At 40.8% G+C, this 14,098-nt stretch overlaps 1 protein-coding gene across 3 annotated transcripts in view; it reads left to right on the forward strand.

Annotated features, from left to right (window-relative positions):
* Positions 1 to 14,098, forward strand: part of ZDHHC3 (zinc finger DHHC-type palmitoyltransferase 3) — a 47,869-nt gene that overhangs the window by 14,155 nt on the left and 19,616 nt on the right. For all 3 annotated transcript variants that reach the window (XM_050938078.1, XM_050938077.1, XM_050938079.1), the window contains 4 exons: positions 111 to 552; positions 2,144 to 2,268; positions 8,309 to 8,405; positions 10,641 to 10,722. In XM_050938078.1, the coding sequence (XP_050794035.1) occupies positions 247 to 552; positions 2,144 to 2,268; positions 8,309 to 8,405; positions 10,641 to 10,722 (610 nt within the window). In that variant the 5' untranslated portion in view covers positions 111 to 246. The remainder of the gene's footprint in view (positions 1 to 110; positions 553 to 2,143; positions 2,269 to 8,308; positions 8,406 to 10,640; positions 10,723 to 14,098) is intronic.

Here is a 14,098-nt window from a genome sequence, read left to right on the forward strand (position 1 = left end):
CTGATAAAGTTTGAAAAGCACTTGGGCTCCTGGGCAGGAAGTTCCATATAAACGTTAGATTATTTCTAAAACACAATTTTATATTTATTGACTTTCTTTTTGTATTTCAGCTCCCTTTCTGCAGCCTGGAATCTTCTACATGCTTCTCATACCGTTATGTAGAAGGAGCTTTCTGAGTTTCATTTGTAAAGCAGAAGACGATTATTTCTGATTCTTTTTCACATGCAAGTATGGACATTATAATCTATGATGATTACTCCAATCCACCGCTTCAGAGATATTGAGAGGAGACCTGAATACCTCCAGCCAGACAAGTGTGTTCCACCTCCTAGCCAGAGTTCCTTGGGAACAATGTGGTTTATTCGAGACGGCTGTGGTATTGCATGTGCTGTTGTTACCTGGATGCTTGTCTTCTATGCAGACTTTGTAGTCCTTCTTGTTATGTTAGTTCCATCAAGAGACTATATTTATAGCGTGATCAATGGGATATTGTTCAACATGTTGGCTTTCCTGGCTTTGGCTTCACATTTTCGAGCTATGCTATCAGATCCGGTAAGTATACTGTTCTGTTTTTCTTGCCTGCCAGATATAGGGTAACTTGGGCCCTTGGTGAATAGCAAATTTAAATTAACGTGTCTGTGTCGTCATGATGAGTAAGCTCGGTGTTGTGGTATGCTAATATATCATTCTGTTGTGCCAGATTGACTTGCCAAATGTAAAGGACCAAATCTCAGATTCTTTTGCGCCTGGTATGAACAGCTTCCTATTAGTGTGAAAAGGGGAAGAGATAGACTACCACCCTTTTACTCACCAGTACTAGATATAATGTTTGTGGATTGTCATGACCTGACAAGCCAGAAAGCTAGAAAAACTTGTTTCTATTGTCTGTCTCATCAAATGTCACTACAGCGGACTGGGGTAGGAAAAAAATTGCGATGATTTCTGTAATAAAAAAGTTATGATTCTTTTTCACATTAATGATTTAGCTGAAATTATTGGATTATACCTACTAATTTGTTTGTCTGTTTTAACATTAAATCCCCCATATAATATCAGCCCATATCTCTGTGGCTTCAAAAATGTATCAGACCCTTCGTAACTGGAAGGCTAAACATTCTAAGGTTAGATTTGAAATACAAGATGGATAGTGCAATATCCAGAGACTTTGCCCTGGTCAGAAACACAGTCCTACCCTCCTTTCTCCTCGCATCTCTGAACTGTTGGGAAGGGGATTTTTATCAGAGTGCTATCCCGAAATCTTCTTTCATGGCCTTTTCTTTCATATCGGTCTAGTAGATTAAATTTAAAATTCTTGTTCTTCTAGCTGTTGGAAAGGAGAATACCTTTTGTCTGTTCTGCCTTCAGAGTCTAGTGGCTGGTGTTGGGAATGTTGAAAGGGTCTCTGCCACTCTGATCCCTCCCCCAAGCTACACTTTGTAGGTGAAACTCTCCACCATGAAAACTCGAATGCCTGTATTTATTTCTTAGCTTGCATCTTATTCAGGAATATCAGCAGGGAACTGACCTAGCAGTGAAATTGTTAATATTAAGGTTAGATATCTTTAATTTCTTGTCTTTTGGGAGTTAAGGTTCCTTCAGCAACAATAACTCAGCAATATTAAAGATGCATATTAAAGGGGAGACTTCAAAAACTGCACCATCGTAGTGAATGCAAGAATGTTACCTAGTCTTATTTTTTTTCTGGGCCTTTTATTTTTTTTAAAGTGGTATTTGTGTACTTAACATTTCTCTAAAAGTTCTCATTTAAAAAACCCAAAACAAATTGGATGTTTATGAACACTCACAAAATATGTTTGTCCACAACATTTAATGTAAGCAAAAACATTTCAGTTGTGTAACTTTTATGAGGACACATGCATATGTACAGTTTGCTGTGACACAAGGTCAGATGACACATCCAAGTAAACAGATAAGGATTACACTCTGCTTATTATTTATGTACTATAGTGTGGCCTTACAATAGTGTCCTTTCTGTATCTTTCTCTTGTTCAATCAAATTGTGAAATATTATGGTTGGTGTTAGGGAAACTTGCATCTTTCTTCCCTTCCAAGAGCTTGAACTGAGTCTCTTGATGTTATTGGTGAACGCTGTGAGTACTGAAATCTTTGTTTTCATTTCCAGGGTGCTGTGCCCAAAGGTAATGCCACAAAAGAATTCATTGAGAGTTTACAGCTGAAGCCGGGACAGGTCGTTTATAAGTGTCCAAAATGCTGTAGCATCAAACCAGACAGAGCACATCATTGCAGGTACGGTCACTTGTGTGATGTGATTTAATGATGTGATGCTGTGGTTCAGGATTAAAAGAGAGTACTTATGTGGTGGACCAGCGTACTGTTGTAGGATGGGATTTCCAAGGGGGCTTAAAGGATTTATCCACCTAATTCCCATTTAACCCTAATATGAGTTGGGTGCCTAACTCTCTTAAGTTCCTCTGAAAAGCCCAGTGCTCAACGAAGACCATCCAGTGTAGCATGTCCCAGAATGCTCTGATATTGTGCCTTTTGACATTGACGCTTTCTGACTGTGAACACTTTGCTACCTGCCTTTGTCTGTGGCTTGCTTGGGGTCAGCTTCTTGACCCTACTGGCAACACAAGCACTCCCCTCCAGATCTTCTGTTCTCTTTGCAGGTTAGCAATAGGGACACACCAACCCCTGAGTCCTGCGAGAATCCCCTTTAGTGTCCAGCCCCTGTTTCATTGGACACTCACAGAATTACCAGGCCTGCTGTTCCCAAAAGAACAGTACACCACAGCTTACTAATTCTTACTAATACTTAGAACACAGCTCCACTTCACACACAGCCAGAGTCAGGGGTGGGCCACGAGGGCGACTGCCCAGAGTGCCACGGGGAGAATGAGGCAGTGCAGAGTTGTGTGCTGCCAGCTGGCAGTGGAGCACTGCAAACTCACAGAGGCAACGCATGGGGGGTGCCCAGATTTCTCCTGGCAGCGAAACGTGGGGCGAGGGTGTGAGCGGTGATGCACAGATACTACTCGTCCCCTCCCCCCAACGTTCCTCTGCACTACCTTAGGAGGCTATGATCGGGAGAGTGAGGAGCAACACCAAGACTCCTTGCATCCAGGTCACTTTCCCCACCTGGACTGTGCTGTGAGGCAAGCATCAGAAGCTGATACTCTCCCGCCCTCCCCTTACACAGCCCAAGTAAGTTCTTAGAGGAGTTAGGTAACTTCATGGAGGATAGGTCCATCGATGGCTATTAGCTAATATGGTCATGGATGCAACCCTGTGCTCTGGGTGTCCCTAAAACTCTGGTGGCCAGAAGCTGGGACTGATGGTGGGATGAGTCCCTCGATAAATTGACCTGTTCTGTTAATTTCTTCTGAAGCATCTGGCAACAGTCAGATTTTAAGCTGTCATGGGAGAAGAGGAAAGGTCCTCTCATGGATTGGTAACTGGTTAAAAGATGGGAAACAAAGGATAGGAATAAATGGTCAGTTCTCAGAATGAAGAGAGGTAAACAGTGGTGCCCCCGCCCCCCCCAGGGGTCTGTACTGGGACCAGTCCTATTCAAGATATTCATAAATAATCTGGATAAAGGGATAAACAGTGAGGTGGCAAAATTTGCAGATGATACAAAACTACTCAAGGTAGTTAAGTCCCAGACAGACTGCGAAGAGCTGCAAAGGGATTTCTCAAAACTGGGTGATTGGGCAACAAAATGGCAGATTAAATTCAGTGTTGTTAAATGCAAAGTAATGCACATTGGAAAACATAATCCCAACTATATATATAAAAGGATGGGGTCTAAATTAGCTGTTACCACTCAAGCAAGAGATCTTGGAGTCATTGTGGATAGTTCTCTGAAAACATCCACTCAATGTGCATCAGCAGTCAAAAAAGCGAACAGAATGTTTGGAATCATTAAGAAGGGAGAGATAAGAAGACAGAAAATATCATATTGCCTCTATATAAATCCATGTTACGCCTACATCTTGAAAACTGCATACAGATGTGGTCGCCCCATCTCAAAAAAGGTAGATTGGAATTGGAAAAGGTTCAGAAAAGGGCAACAAAAATTATTAGGGGTATGGAATGGCTTCCATATGAGGAGAGATTAATAAGACTGGGACTTTTCAGCTTGGAAAAGAGATGACTAAGGGGAGATATGATAGAGATCTGTAAAATCATGACTGGTGGTGTGGAGAAAGTAAATAAGGAAGTGTTATTTACTCCTTTTCATAACACAAGAACTTGAGGTCGCCAAATGAAATTAATAGGCACCAGGTTTAAAACAAACAAAAGGAAGTATTTCTTCACACAATGCACAGTCAACCTGTGGAAATCATTGCCAGGGGATTTTGTGAAGGCAGAGGATCCCTCTAACCCATATAAACCCCTGTCTGGTACAAAGAGATCTCTGGGTCACAGACACATTTGAACCAGAATTATTCATCAGTGGTTAAAAGCAATTGAAAATGACATGTGAGTCATGCACAGTACTTTCTTTGTCATGGTTTATTTGTGGACCAAATTTCTTCAAGCATGTCAGTCACTTGTCCATGACAAGTGTGACTTTTAAAAGGCATAAACATTTCTTAATTATTTTTAAATCACTTTTTCAGAGTTATGAAATATAATATTATTTAAAATAAAGTGTTTTTTTCTGGGAAGGTGGTGTATAAATACAGGGGAGGCTGTTGCACACAGCTCAACGGTGAGCATGTGAAAGTTATAGTTGCAGTTATAAGCAGCAAGACTGCAGAAGGTTGATATAGCTCTGATTGTATTAAATCTTACTTTGCTAGTCTGTCACTGGGTCCTCTGTTGTCAAGATAATCAGTGATATACAATATGGGTAAGTGGGAATGAAACAGGAAGAGAAATGGGTGAAAGAGTGAACTGAGAGGAAGAAGACCCAGAGAGGACATATAAATAGAAAGTCATAGAAGTCAGAAATCAAAATGTGTGTAAGTCCATAAAAAGTGGCTTGTCTCAAAATACTAGTGTCTGCATTCACGGACCTGATGGCATTTGTGACTTTGGCTTTAATTAGCCCTTTTTATTACTACTAAATTAATTTAAATCTTGCTTTAAATACAGGTAATTTAATTTCAGATTTCCATATTTTGATTTACAGAGGACAAACCAAAATTATGGGACCTAAATTATACCTATGGTGGGGAGTTGGGGCTTCTCTTCCCCTCCTCCACTTTCCCTCTCTCTTTTTGATATGACAAACATCCTTGGGGAAGTTATTCACAATAAGCTTTTAGTATTAAAACAGTTATTTAGGTCACTAATTTCTGACGATTCTTTTTTTTTGTTTTTAGTATAAAATAGAAAGACTTTGTTTCAGTAAGTAGTTAAAGGATCTGTATGAGCTTCATCATTCCCCTTCCCCCCAGTGTATTCCTAGAGGATTTGCATGAAGGGACTGCAGTTACTTTCACTCTGGGGGGTTAGGCTGCCTTGTGCAGCCATCTGTCTCTTTAGATTTGGTAGAGCTATAGCTACCACCACCAACAACCATTTTCTGCTAACTGGGGATGTAAAATGTTAATCAGGGGTTAATAGTTAAGGTGGGTTAACTGGTAAGACTAATGCTTACTGGTTAACATTTTACATCGCTAGTTCTCAGGCCATCTTAAATGCCTATTGAAGTCCATGGGAATCCTTTAAAACGAATTATTTCCCTGTTGTTTTGTGTGTGGGTGTCTCAGCAGTATCATATACATGCACAGCAGAGAGTGTTGGTTGCCCCGTGCTTGAGTGTTCCTGCTGTTCACATGATTGTATGAGGCAGTTGCACCCAACTAACTGCTCCTTCTGGCCATGAGCTTCTGGCCCTGCTCCTGGGAAGGAAGCAGGATGATCCTGTCTCTGCCATCTGGCCTGAAGCATCTGAGGGTGGAGGGTCTTTGCTGCTTCCCACTCCCTGCCTTACCCTAATCTCAGCTCCTGGAAGTTACTTCAGCCTCAGCTCTCACCCTGTCCCCCCATTGGCTCCTGCAGGTGATGTCATAGCTCCAGCCCCTTGTTGCCTCCCATCCCTACTCCTTAGGACTCCTGTGTGGACTACTGTCTCTCTCCTCTCTTGACCTGGGTGCTCCACGTCATCTCTCTGGAGGGTACTCCTTCTCTCGCCTCAACCCAACATCTCCTGGCTTCCCCACGAGTGTGGCAGAGAGTAGGTGGTAGATACCTACTTCCCAGCTAGTCGGCTTCTCTATTTCCAAGATCTTGTGGAGCAGCCTGGGGAATGGGCATCTGTTCCTCCTGTGGTCTGCCTTCTGGCTCATAAACTGATCCAAGGGGTAACGAAGAGGATGACTTGCTCCCTCACTGAGCCTCCCAGTACTCCCTAGCTGTGTGAATGAGTGTAGGGAAAGAAAGAGGTTTCCCTTGCTCTCCTGTACCCACATGCGAGTTCATTGATGAAGGTACTGCTGGGCATGCCCTGCTCCCTACCTCTTTCTGATAGCGCTCTCTTGCCCTCTGTAGAGGTTTGGGGAGTAAAAAAATAGTCTTCCTTGGGCCGATAGCCAGAGGTCCAGGGAAGAAGAGAGCCTCTCTAGCCCCGGACTTATACGCAGAACAGGCTCTACTGCTGTGTCACTCTTGCAGAGATGGGAAGAATGTGCATGTGAGCTACCAGCAGAATAGTGCATGAGAGTAAAACTGATTATACCCAAAGGTGCACATGCACACATCTAATAAACTGATGGAAAAACTAATTTTGTCTATCTTAGTCACCATAGGTAGTGTGTGTCATCAAAAGGACAATTTTGAAGCAACTAATTTTATTTTTAAGTTAGGGTGCCCTTTTAAATACGCATGTTTTTAAATCACAATAACTTTAATCTGCTTCCTGCAATACAAAGCTTCTTGTGTTAGTGATGACTATTGAATCTGGGGGCAAATGTTGACCTGAGTAACTTTGTTTGCTTCCGGGAAAAAATCTTAAGGCCCAATCATGCAAAGCATGCTGGTCCTGAGCCTGCACAGTCTGACAGCCAAGATCAAGATTTTAGTTGCTTATTTGCATCATGGGAATTTTATTTCTTGCCTTTGGGGACTACTTCCTTCCAGGATCTGTAGTAAATACTTGACTATTTCAAAATAGGGATGTTAATATTTATTAACTTTTTCTTTGTTTTATTGTCAGTGCATTCTTGTAATTAGTTTCTTTAAGTGTTTGAGTTTTTTCTTTAAGGTCAAAACAGTTTAACTTTATAATAAGAAAAATATAATAAGCAGAACCCTCCATTTCTCTGTTTAAATCCTGTGAGGGTTGTTGTGAAACCACATATTCCTGATTTTCATAGTTGGTTTTCATATTTTTTTGTGTTTTAGCGCCAAGGGACTGGCTTTCTTCACTGCTGTATCACATGATAGAAGAGCAAAAAGGCTTTTATGATGTTAGTTGGAGATTTAAAATGCCAGTGAAGCAGCAGTGACTAGTAAACTAAGAGAAACTAATATGACAATGAATTAATCATCTTTGATTGTTTGACTCCTAAGCACAGTATGCATTTGCAGGACTTTTGTTTATTAAAATTTGTAATTAGAATTGTTACACTTTAGTGCTTCTGCCCACTTTTGCCAAGTGCTTAAAATCTAATTTGTAATTGTGGTAGCGGTGTCTCAGTGACTCCCGCTGGTAAATTAATCCAGTGCCTGATTGACTTAATTGTCAGGTATTTTTTCTGAAAAAATAATTAGAATTTTCCGTTATTATTTTTTTAAGTAAATCTCCTGTCAGAGTAAATTTAATAAATAGGAAAAATTTCAGTAATTTGTTACAAAGGTTATTCTGAGAAGTTTAACCATTGCTGTATCCTGTGATTTTATTTTTTATTCTACTACTTTGAAACTCTCACAGAGCCTGGAGGTCAAACCCAGACTAGATTAAATCTATGTCATTTCATTTGCTTAAGTTTAATATTCAATCTCTGTATATTAATGGAACCATTAATCATAATGTTACTTTGTTGTGATTTGACATTTACTTTTTGCATGACTGCAATTAGGGACAATAGGATGGTTGACAATTTTGAACAGAAGTAGCCAAAGTTTTCTGTGTGTGTGTGTGTGTGTGTGTGTGTGTGTGTGTGTGTGTGTGTGTGTGTGTGTGTGTGTGTGTGTGTGTGTGTGTGTGTGTGTGTGTGTGTGTGTGTGTGTGTGTGTGTGTGTGTGTGTGTGTGTTTCAAATTGTATTTCAGGATTCTCTTCTTTATCTTTCCAGGTGCCCAATATTTTCTTTGTACTCTTGCTGTATTTTCTGAAAACCACACACTATAAAGATTTTTGTTCTTTATTTCAGTGTTTGCAAGAGGTGTATTCGGAAGATGGATCATCACTGTCCATGGGTTAATAACTGTGTAGGAGAGAATAACCAGAAGTACTTTGTACTGTTTACAGTAAGTTGTTTGTCTCTGGTTGAACAGAAAAATTTACTCAATGAAATTCCAAGCATGACTGTTAAATGGCTTTGAAGATATTTTTTTAATTTTTTTTTAAGTAGAACTTGGAAATATTATTTAATTTTGCTAATTTGTAATATTAGGGAGCAAATGTAATAAAAGAACAGGAATAAGACATCACAAAAGGTACTTTGCCATTTATTTTGTCAATTGTGTAGCATTGATCGGTATAATACATAGCGTAGCAGTAAATATACCTCACAAAATACTCCACAGTAATAATAGTAAAGTCTCAATCAGCTTTTTGGGGTAGGGGCTGACTTTTTGTTCTGTATTAATATTTTATTTATACAGTACTTTGCACAATGGAATTCAGGTCCATGACTAGGGTTCCAAAATGATACAATAATACAAATAATAATAAGATTGTGCCTAATTATTGCATCTGTTGTTACCTCTTTGCTGCAAGAGTGGGGAGAAACCTCATATTTTTGGCAGGGATTACAAGGGTTCTACTTGTAAGTAGTCAATGTTGGCACTCAAAAATCAGGCAGAAATGCTTCTGATTTTCTGACTGTATCTACTGTATATAGAGCAAAAGTATGGGACTGCAAACTTAATTACAATATTTTCCATGTAAACAGTGAAATCTGGGCTCCATTGAAGTCAATGACAAAAATCCCAGGATTTCACCCAAAAAATTCATGTCAGGAAAATATTACAGCTGCACAATTGACTTTTGGTGGTGGTCCATTTTATCAGTAGTCTTTTAAGGTAAGTCTCTAGGTGGAAGATGGACTGTTACAATATTAAGGAATAGGTGCAAGTCTTCAGTCAGACTTGAAGTAAGAATTGAAAATAAATGTATGAACCCTTTAATTTGCTTTTCACTGTACGGTGTATTGTGCTATTGCCAGAGGCACAGCTGGTCAACTTTATTTTTGCCGCACAATACCTAGTTTAGTTGGGAAAACAGGAAAATATTTACACCAGGTACTTTTCCACTGGACTAGTCTCTTTTCCATCTGATTAAGCCTGTACTAGCTGAAGAGGGAGGAATGGGAAATATAAATATATCTCTCCTTTCAATATCCAGATTGGAATACTATTCCTAGCTGGCTCATCCTGAATGTGGGATGTTGGATTTCAGGTTCAGATAAATTTGACAAGTCTCTATTTCAAAGTGGACCATATTAAACACATAATCTGAGGAAAAGATGCAACAAGTTTTTCTATTAATCTCTTTTTAAGGGCTCAGGAGGAGGAAGGATGGTAGCACATACAAGCATCAAAAGAAAAATATTTTTCCATTATCTTTCACTTGCATCTCATTTGGAAGATATTATGTTCCCACATTTGTTAGTATTTGTTTCATTCTGTACCACTACAATGAAAACCTTCCTACGTGTATGTGTGTATGGTGCAAGTGGTGGGGGTAGCAATGCCTATAGGTAACAAATTAAAATTTTCCATGCTACGTGTCTGCCTCATGTTTGAATTTATTTATTTATAAATTTAAGTGAAAATGGTTTAGCTGTTTTTCAGAATGAGATCAAGGAAAATCACATTTTGCCAATAGTAAAAATAAAACCAGAAACTCAATAAAATCTTACAACTGTTAAAAAGCCCTAACATCTCCGTGCTTCGGAACAGTGACTTGAAATTTGGCAGTGTTGTCCTGGTATCAGGGGTTGCCATTTGCTGTCTCCCTGAAAATCCACCCAAATTTGGCCAAGTTATGAGCCTCTAAAAATCTCACTTTGCACATTATCAATAGAGACTATATTATGCAGTAGAGACTACAAGTAGTATAGGATAGGCAACATGGCCTTGTGGATAGATAGCTGAACTGGAATGAAGGAAAGCTGGGTTCTGTTCCCAGCTCTGCTGTTGTCCTGCTGGGTGACCTTCGGCAACTCACTGCATCTCTCTGCCTCAGTTTCCCTACCTGTGAAATAGGAATGATGATACTGACCTCCTTTGTATGACCATCCTTTAATTGATGAAAAGTGCTGTATAAGGGCTAGGTGTTACCATCATATAACAAGATTGCGTCAGAATGCATACGCACCAGGGGGCCAAATTAAGGCTGTCTACTTGAGTTTTGGCATTTCCTAATTTTTGAGTGCTCAACTTTGCAGCGTTAACAGTTTTAATGTAGTTTATTTGGACATATGTGTATAAGCAGCTTTTACAGCTATGCTTAAATATTTTAAATACATTGTGTTTCAGATGTATATAGCACTAATTTCCATGCATGCCCTAATCATGGTGGGATTTCACTTCCTGTATTGCTTTGAAGAAGACTGGACAAGTGAGTATTGATGAAGTATTCCTTTCAAATACCAAATTAACCTGTAGAGAAAGCATTATGATATAGTTTAGGGGAAGGGCAGCTTTTTTTACTGCTAGTTGCCAGAGAATGCTGTTAATGTTATGAGCTACTTTTTATTTTTGTGACCATTCCTGGAGTTTTAAAATTCCACCTATCCTGTCAGGTATCTGTTGTTACTGCTGCCCCTGGGCCCTATTGATGTGATCTTCATCTTTTATATTGGCCTCTGGGTATTAGGTGTCTGGTAAAATTTAGAATCCTTGGTCAGGGCAATATCTGCAAGTGGCTTACTTGTGGATAGAGAACTGTTTTTAAGCCGTTTTCATTATTGGATTTCACAGAACTTTGAGAATATATTAGAATTAATTCATAAGCTAGTAATTAAATTTTGTTGTATCATTTTCCTTTTTTTTTTAATTTTCCCCCTCACTTTCCTAGACTCATAGAAATGCAGGGCTGGATGAGACCTCAAGAGGTCATCAGGTCCAGCCCCCTGCACTGAGGCAGGACCAAATAAATCTAGACCATCCCTGACAGGTGTTTGTCCAACCTGTTCCAGAGCTTAATTACACTTATAATTAGAAGGTTTTTCCTAATATCTAATCTAAATCTCCTTTGCTGATGATTAAGCCCATTTCTTCTTGTTCCACCTTCAGTGGACATGGAGAACAATTGATCAGATTCCTCTTTATAGTGGCCCTAGCATATTTGAAGATTATCTGGTCCCCTCTTTGTCTTCTTTTCTCAAGACTAAATATGCCCAGGATTTTAAATCTTTCCTCATAGATCAGGTTTTCTAAACCGTTTACCAATTTTGTTGCTTTTCTCTTGATTCTCTCCAGTTTATCAATATCTTTCCTACAGTGTAATGCCCAGAATTGGATGCAGGGCCAGTGCAACCATTTAGGTGACTAGGATTTGGGGGGCGCCATTTTCTTCGGCAGCGACCGCGGTGGCTGGATCTTGGGCAGCCCCGGTCGCCGCTGGCATTTAGGTGGAGGGAGCTGGGGCAGGGGAGTGCGGGGAGGGCCGCCTACAGCAAGTAAGGGGAGGGGGGAAGGCACGCAAGGGAACTCCCCGCCGCAGTTCACCCCTGCCCCGCCTCCTGCCCGAGCACACCGTGGCCGCTTCACTTCTCCCACCTCCCAGGCTTGCAGCGCCAATCAGCTTAGGTGCTGCAAGCCTGGTAAGCGGGAGAAGTGAAGCAGCCACAGCGTGCTCGGGGTGCTCATGCTTGTGCGCGGAGCAGGGGTGAGCTGGGGCCAGGGGGTGCCTCAGGGCAGAGGGTGGGGGGTAGAGAGCTGCTGCAAGGGGGGCACCTCAGGGCGAAGGGGGGAAGCTGCCACGGGGGACGGAGCACCTCAGAGCGGAGGGGGAGAGCTGCTGTGGGGGAGGGCACCTCAGGGCGGGGGCATGGGGGGGGGGAGGGTGCAAGGTGGAAGTTTCGCCTAGGGCGCGAAACATCCATGCACCGGCCCTGATTGGATGCACTACTCCAGCTGAGGGGCTCACCAGTGCCAAGTAGAGCAGGACAATGCTATTAGTCTTTTTTGCAACTGTCACATTATTGACTCATTCAGTTTGTGGTCTACTGTCACACTTGGAGCCTTTTCAGCAGTGCTACCACCTACCAGTTATTCCTCATTTTGTAATTGAGCATTTGATTTTTCCTCTTTAAGTACTTTGCACTTCTCTTTATTATATTTCATCTTGTTCAATTCAGAGCAATTCTCCAGTTTGTGAAGGTTGTTTTGAATTCTAATCCAGTCCTACAAAGTACTTGCAATCACTCCCAGCGTGGTATCTTTCGCAAATGTTCTAAGCGTACATTTCTCCGTTATCAAAATACTGAATAATACCAGATCCAGGACTGACTCTGCGTGACCCCACTAGATATGTCTTCTCAGTTTAGTTATCAGTGCTTTGATATCATTCTTTGAGTACAGTGCGCTCACCCACCTTTATAGTAGTTTAATCTAGACTGCATTTCCCTAGTTTGCCTATGAGAATGTCATGTGGGACTATGTCAAAGTTTACTAAAATCAAGATATCATATCTGCAACTCCCCCTCATCCATTAGGCTAGTAACCCTGTCAAAGAAGGAAATTAGGTTAGTTTGGCGTGACTTGTTCTTGACAAATCCGTGCTGACTATTCCTTTTAACCCTGTTATCTTCCAGGTGTTCACAAATTGATTGGTTAATAATTTGTATCAGTATCTTTCCAGGTATTGAAGTTAGGATGACTGGGCTATAATTCCCCCTGGTCCTCATTGTTCCTTTTTTAAAGATAGGTGCTATGTTTGCCCTTTGCAGTTGTCTGGGACCTCACCCAACCCCCCATGAGTTCTCAAAGATAATTCCAATAGTCCCAAGATTGCTTCAGCTAGTTCCTTAAGTATGCTAGGATTAATTTCACCAGGCCCTGCTGACTTGAATACAACCAACTTATCTAAATCTTCTTTAACTTTTTCTTTCCCTACTCAGCTCACTTGTCTTCCCGTTGTTGTTAGTCTTACTTGTGTTCAGTATCTGCTCATCATTACCCTTTGTAGTAGAGACTGAAGCAAAATAGACATTAAACGCCTCCGCCTTCTTGGTCTCATCAGTTATTAGCTCTCCTTCCCTACTAAATAGAGGACCTACACTTTCCTTCATTTTTAGTTTTGCACCTAATGTATTTAAAGAACCTCTTCTTCTTTGCCTTTTACGTCCCATGCTAGGTGTAACTCATTTTGTGCCCTAGACTTTCTGATTTTCTCTCTACATTCTTGTGCTGTTCTTTTGTTCTTCTCCTCCTTAGAAACTGGTTCATCTTTCCTCTTTTTGTAGGATTTCTTTTTGATTTCCAGGTCATTAAAGAACTCCTGATGAAGCCATATTGGCCTCTTACTAGTCTTCCTGTCTTTCCTTTGGATCAGGGTAGTTTGCAGTTGCACCTTTAATAATGTCTCCTTGAGAAACTGCCAGCTCTCCTGAACTACTTTTTCCCCTTAGATTTTTTTTCCTAATGGGACCTTATATACCACTTCTCTGAGTTTATTAAAGTCTGCATTTTTGAAGTCCATTTTGAACTCCATTTCCTTATTTTGTTCTTCTGACTCCTTCCTTTCCTTAGAATCATAAAACTATCATTTCATGATCACTTTCACCCAAATTGCCTTCCACCTTCAGATTTGTTACCAATTCCTTCCTGTTAGTCAGAATCAATCTAAAATGCCCCCTTCTCTTCCGTCTCCCCCCCCCCCCCCCCCCCCCCCCCCCCGGTTACTTCCTCCACTATCTGAAACAGAAAGTTGTCCCCAGTACACTCCAAAACTTTATAGGACATTTTGTGTTTTGTTGTATTAGTTTTCC

Source organism: Gopherus flavomarginatus, chromosome 2 (genome assembly GCF_025201925.1).
Source record: "Gopherus flavomarginatus isolate rGopFla2 chromosome 2, rGopFla2.mat.asm, whole genome shotgun sequence".
In the NCBI taxonomy this organism is placed as follows: domain Eukaryota; kingdom Metazoa; phylum Chordata; order Testudines; family Testudinidae; genus Gopherus; species Gopherus flavomarginatus.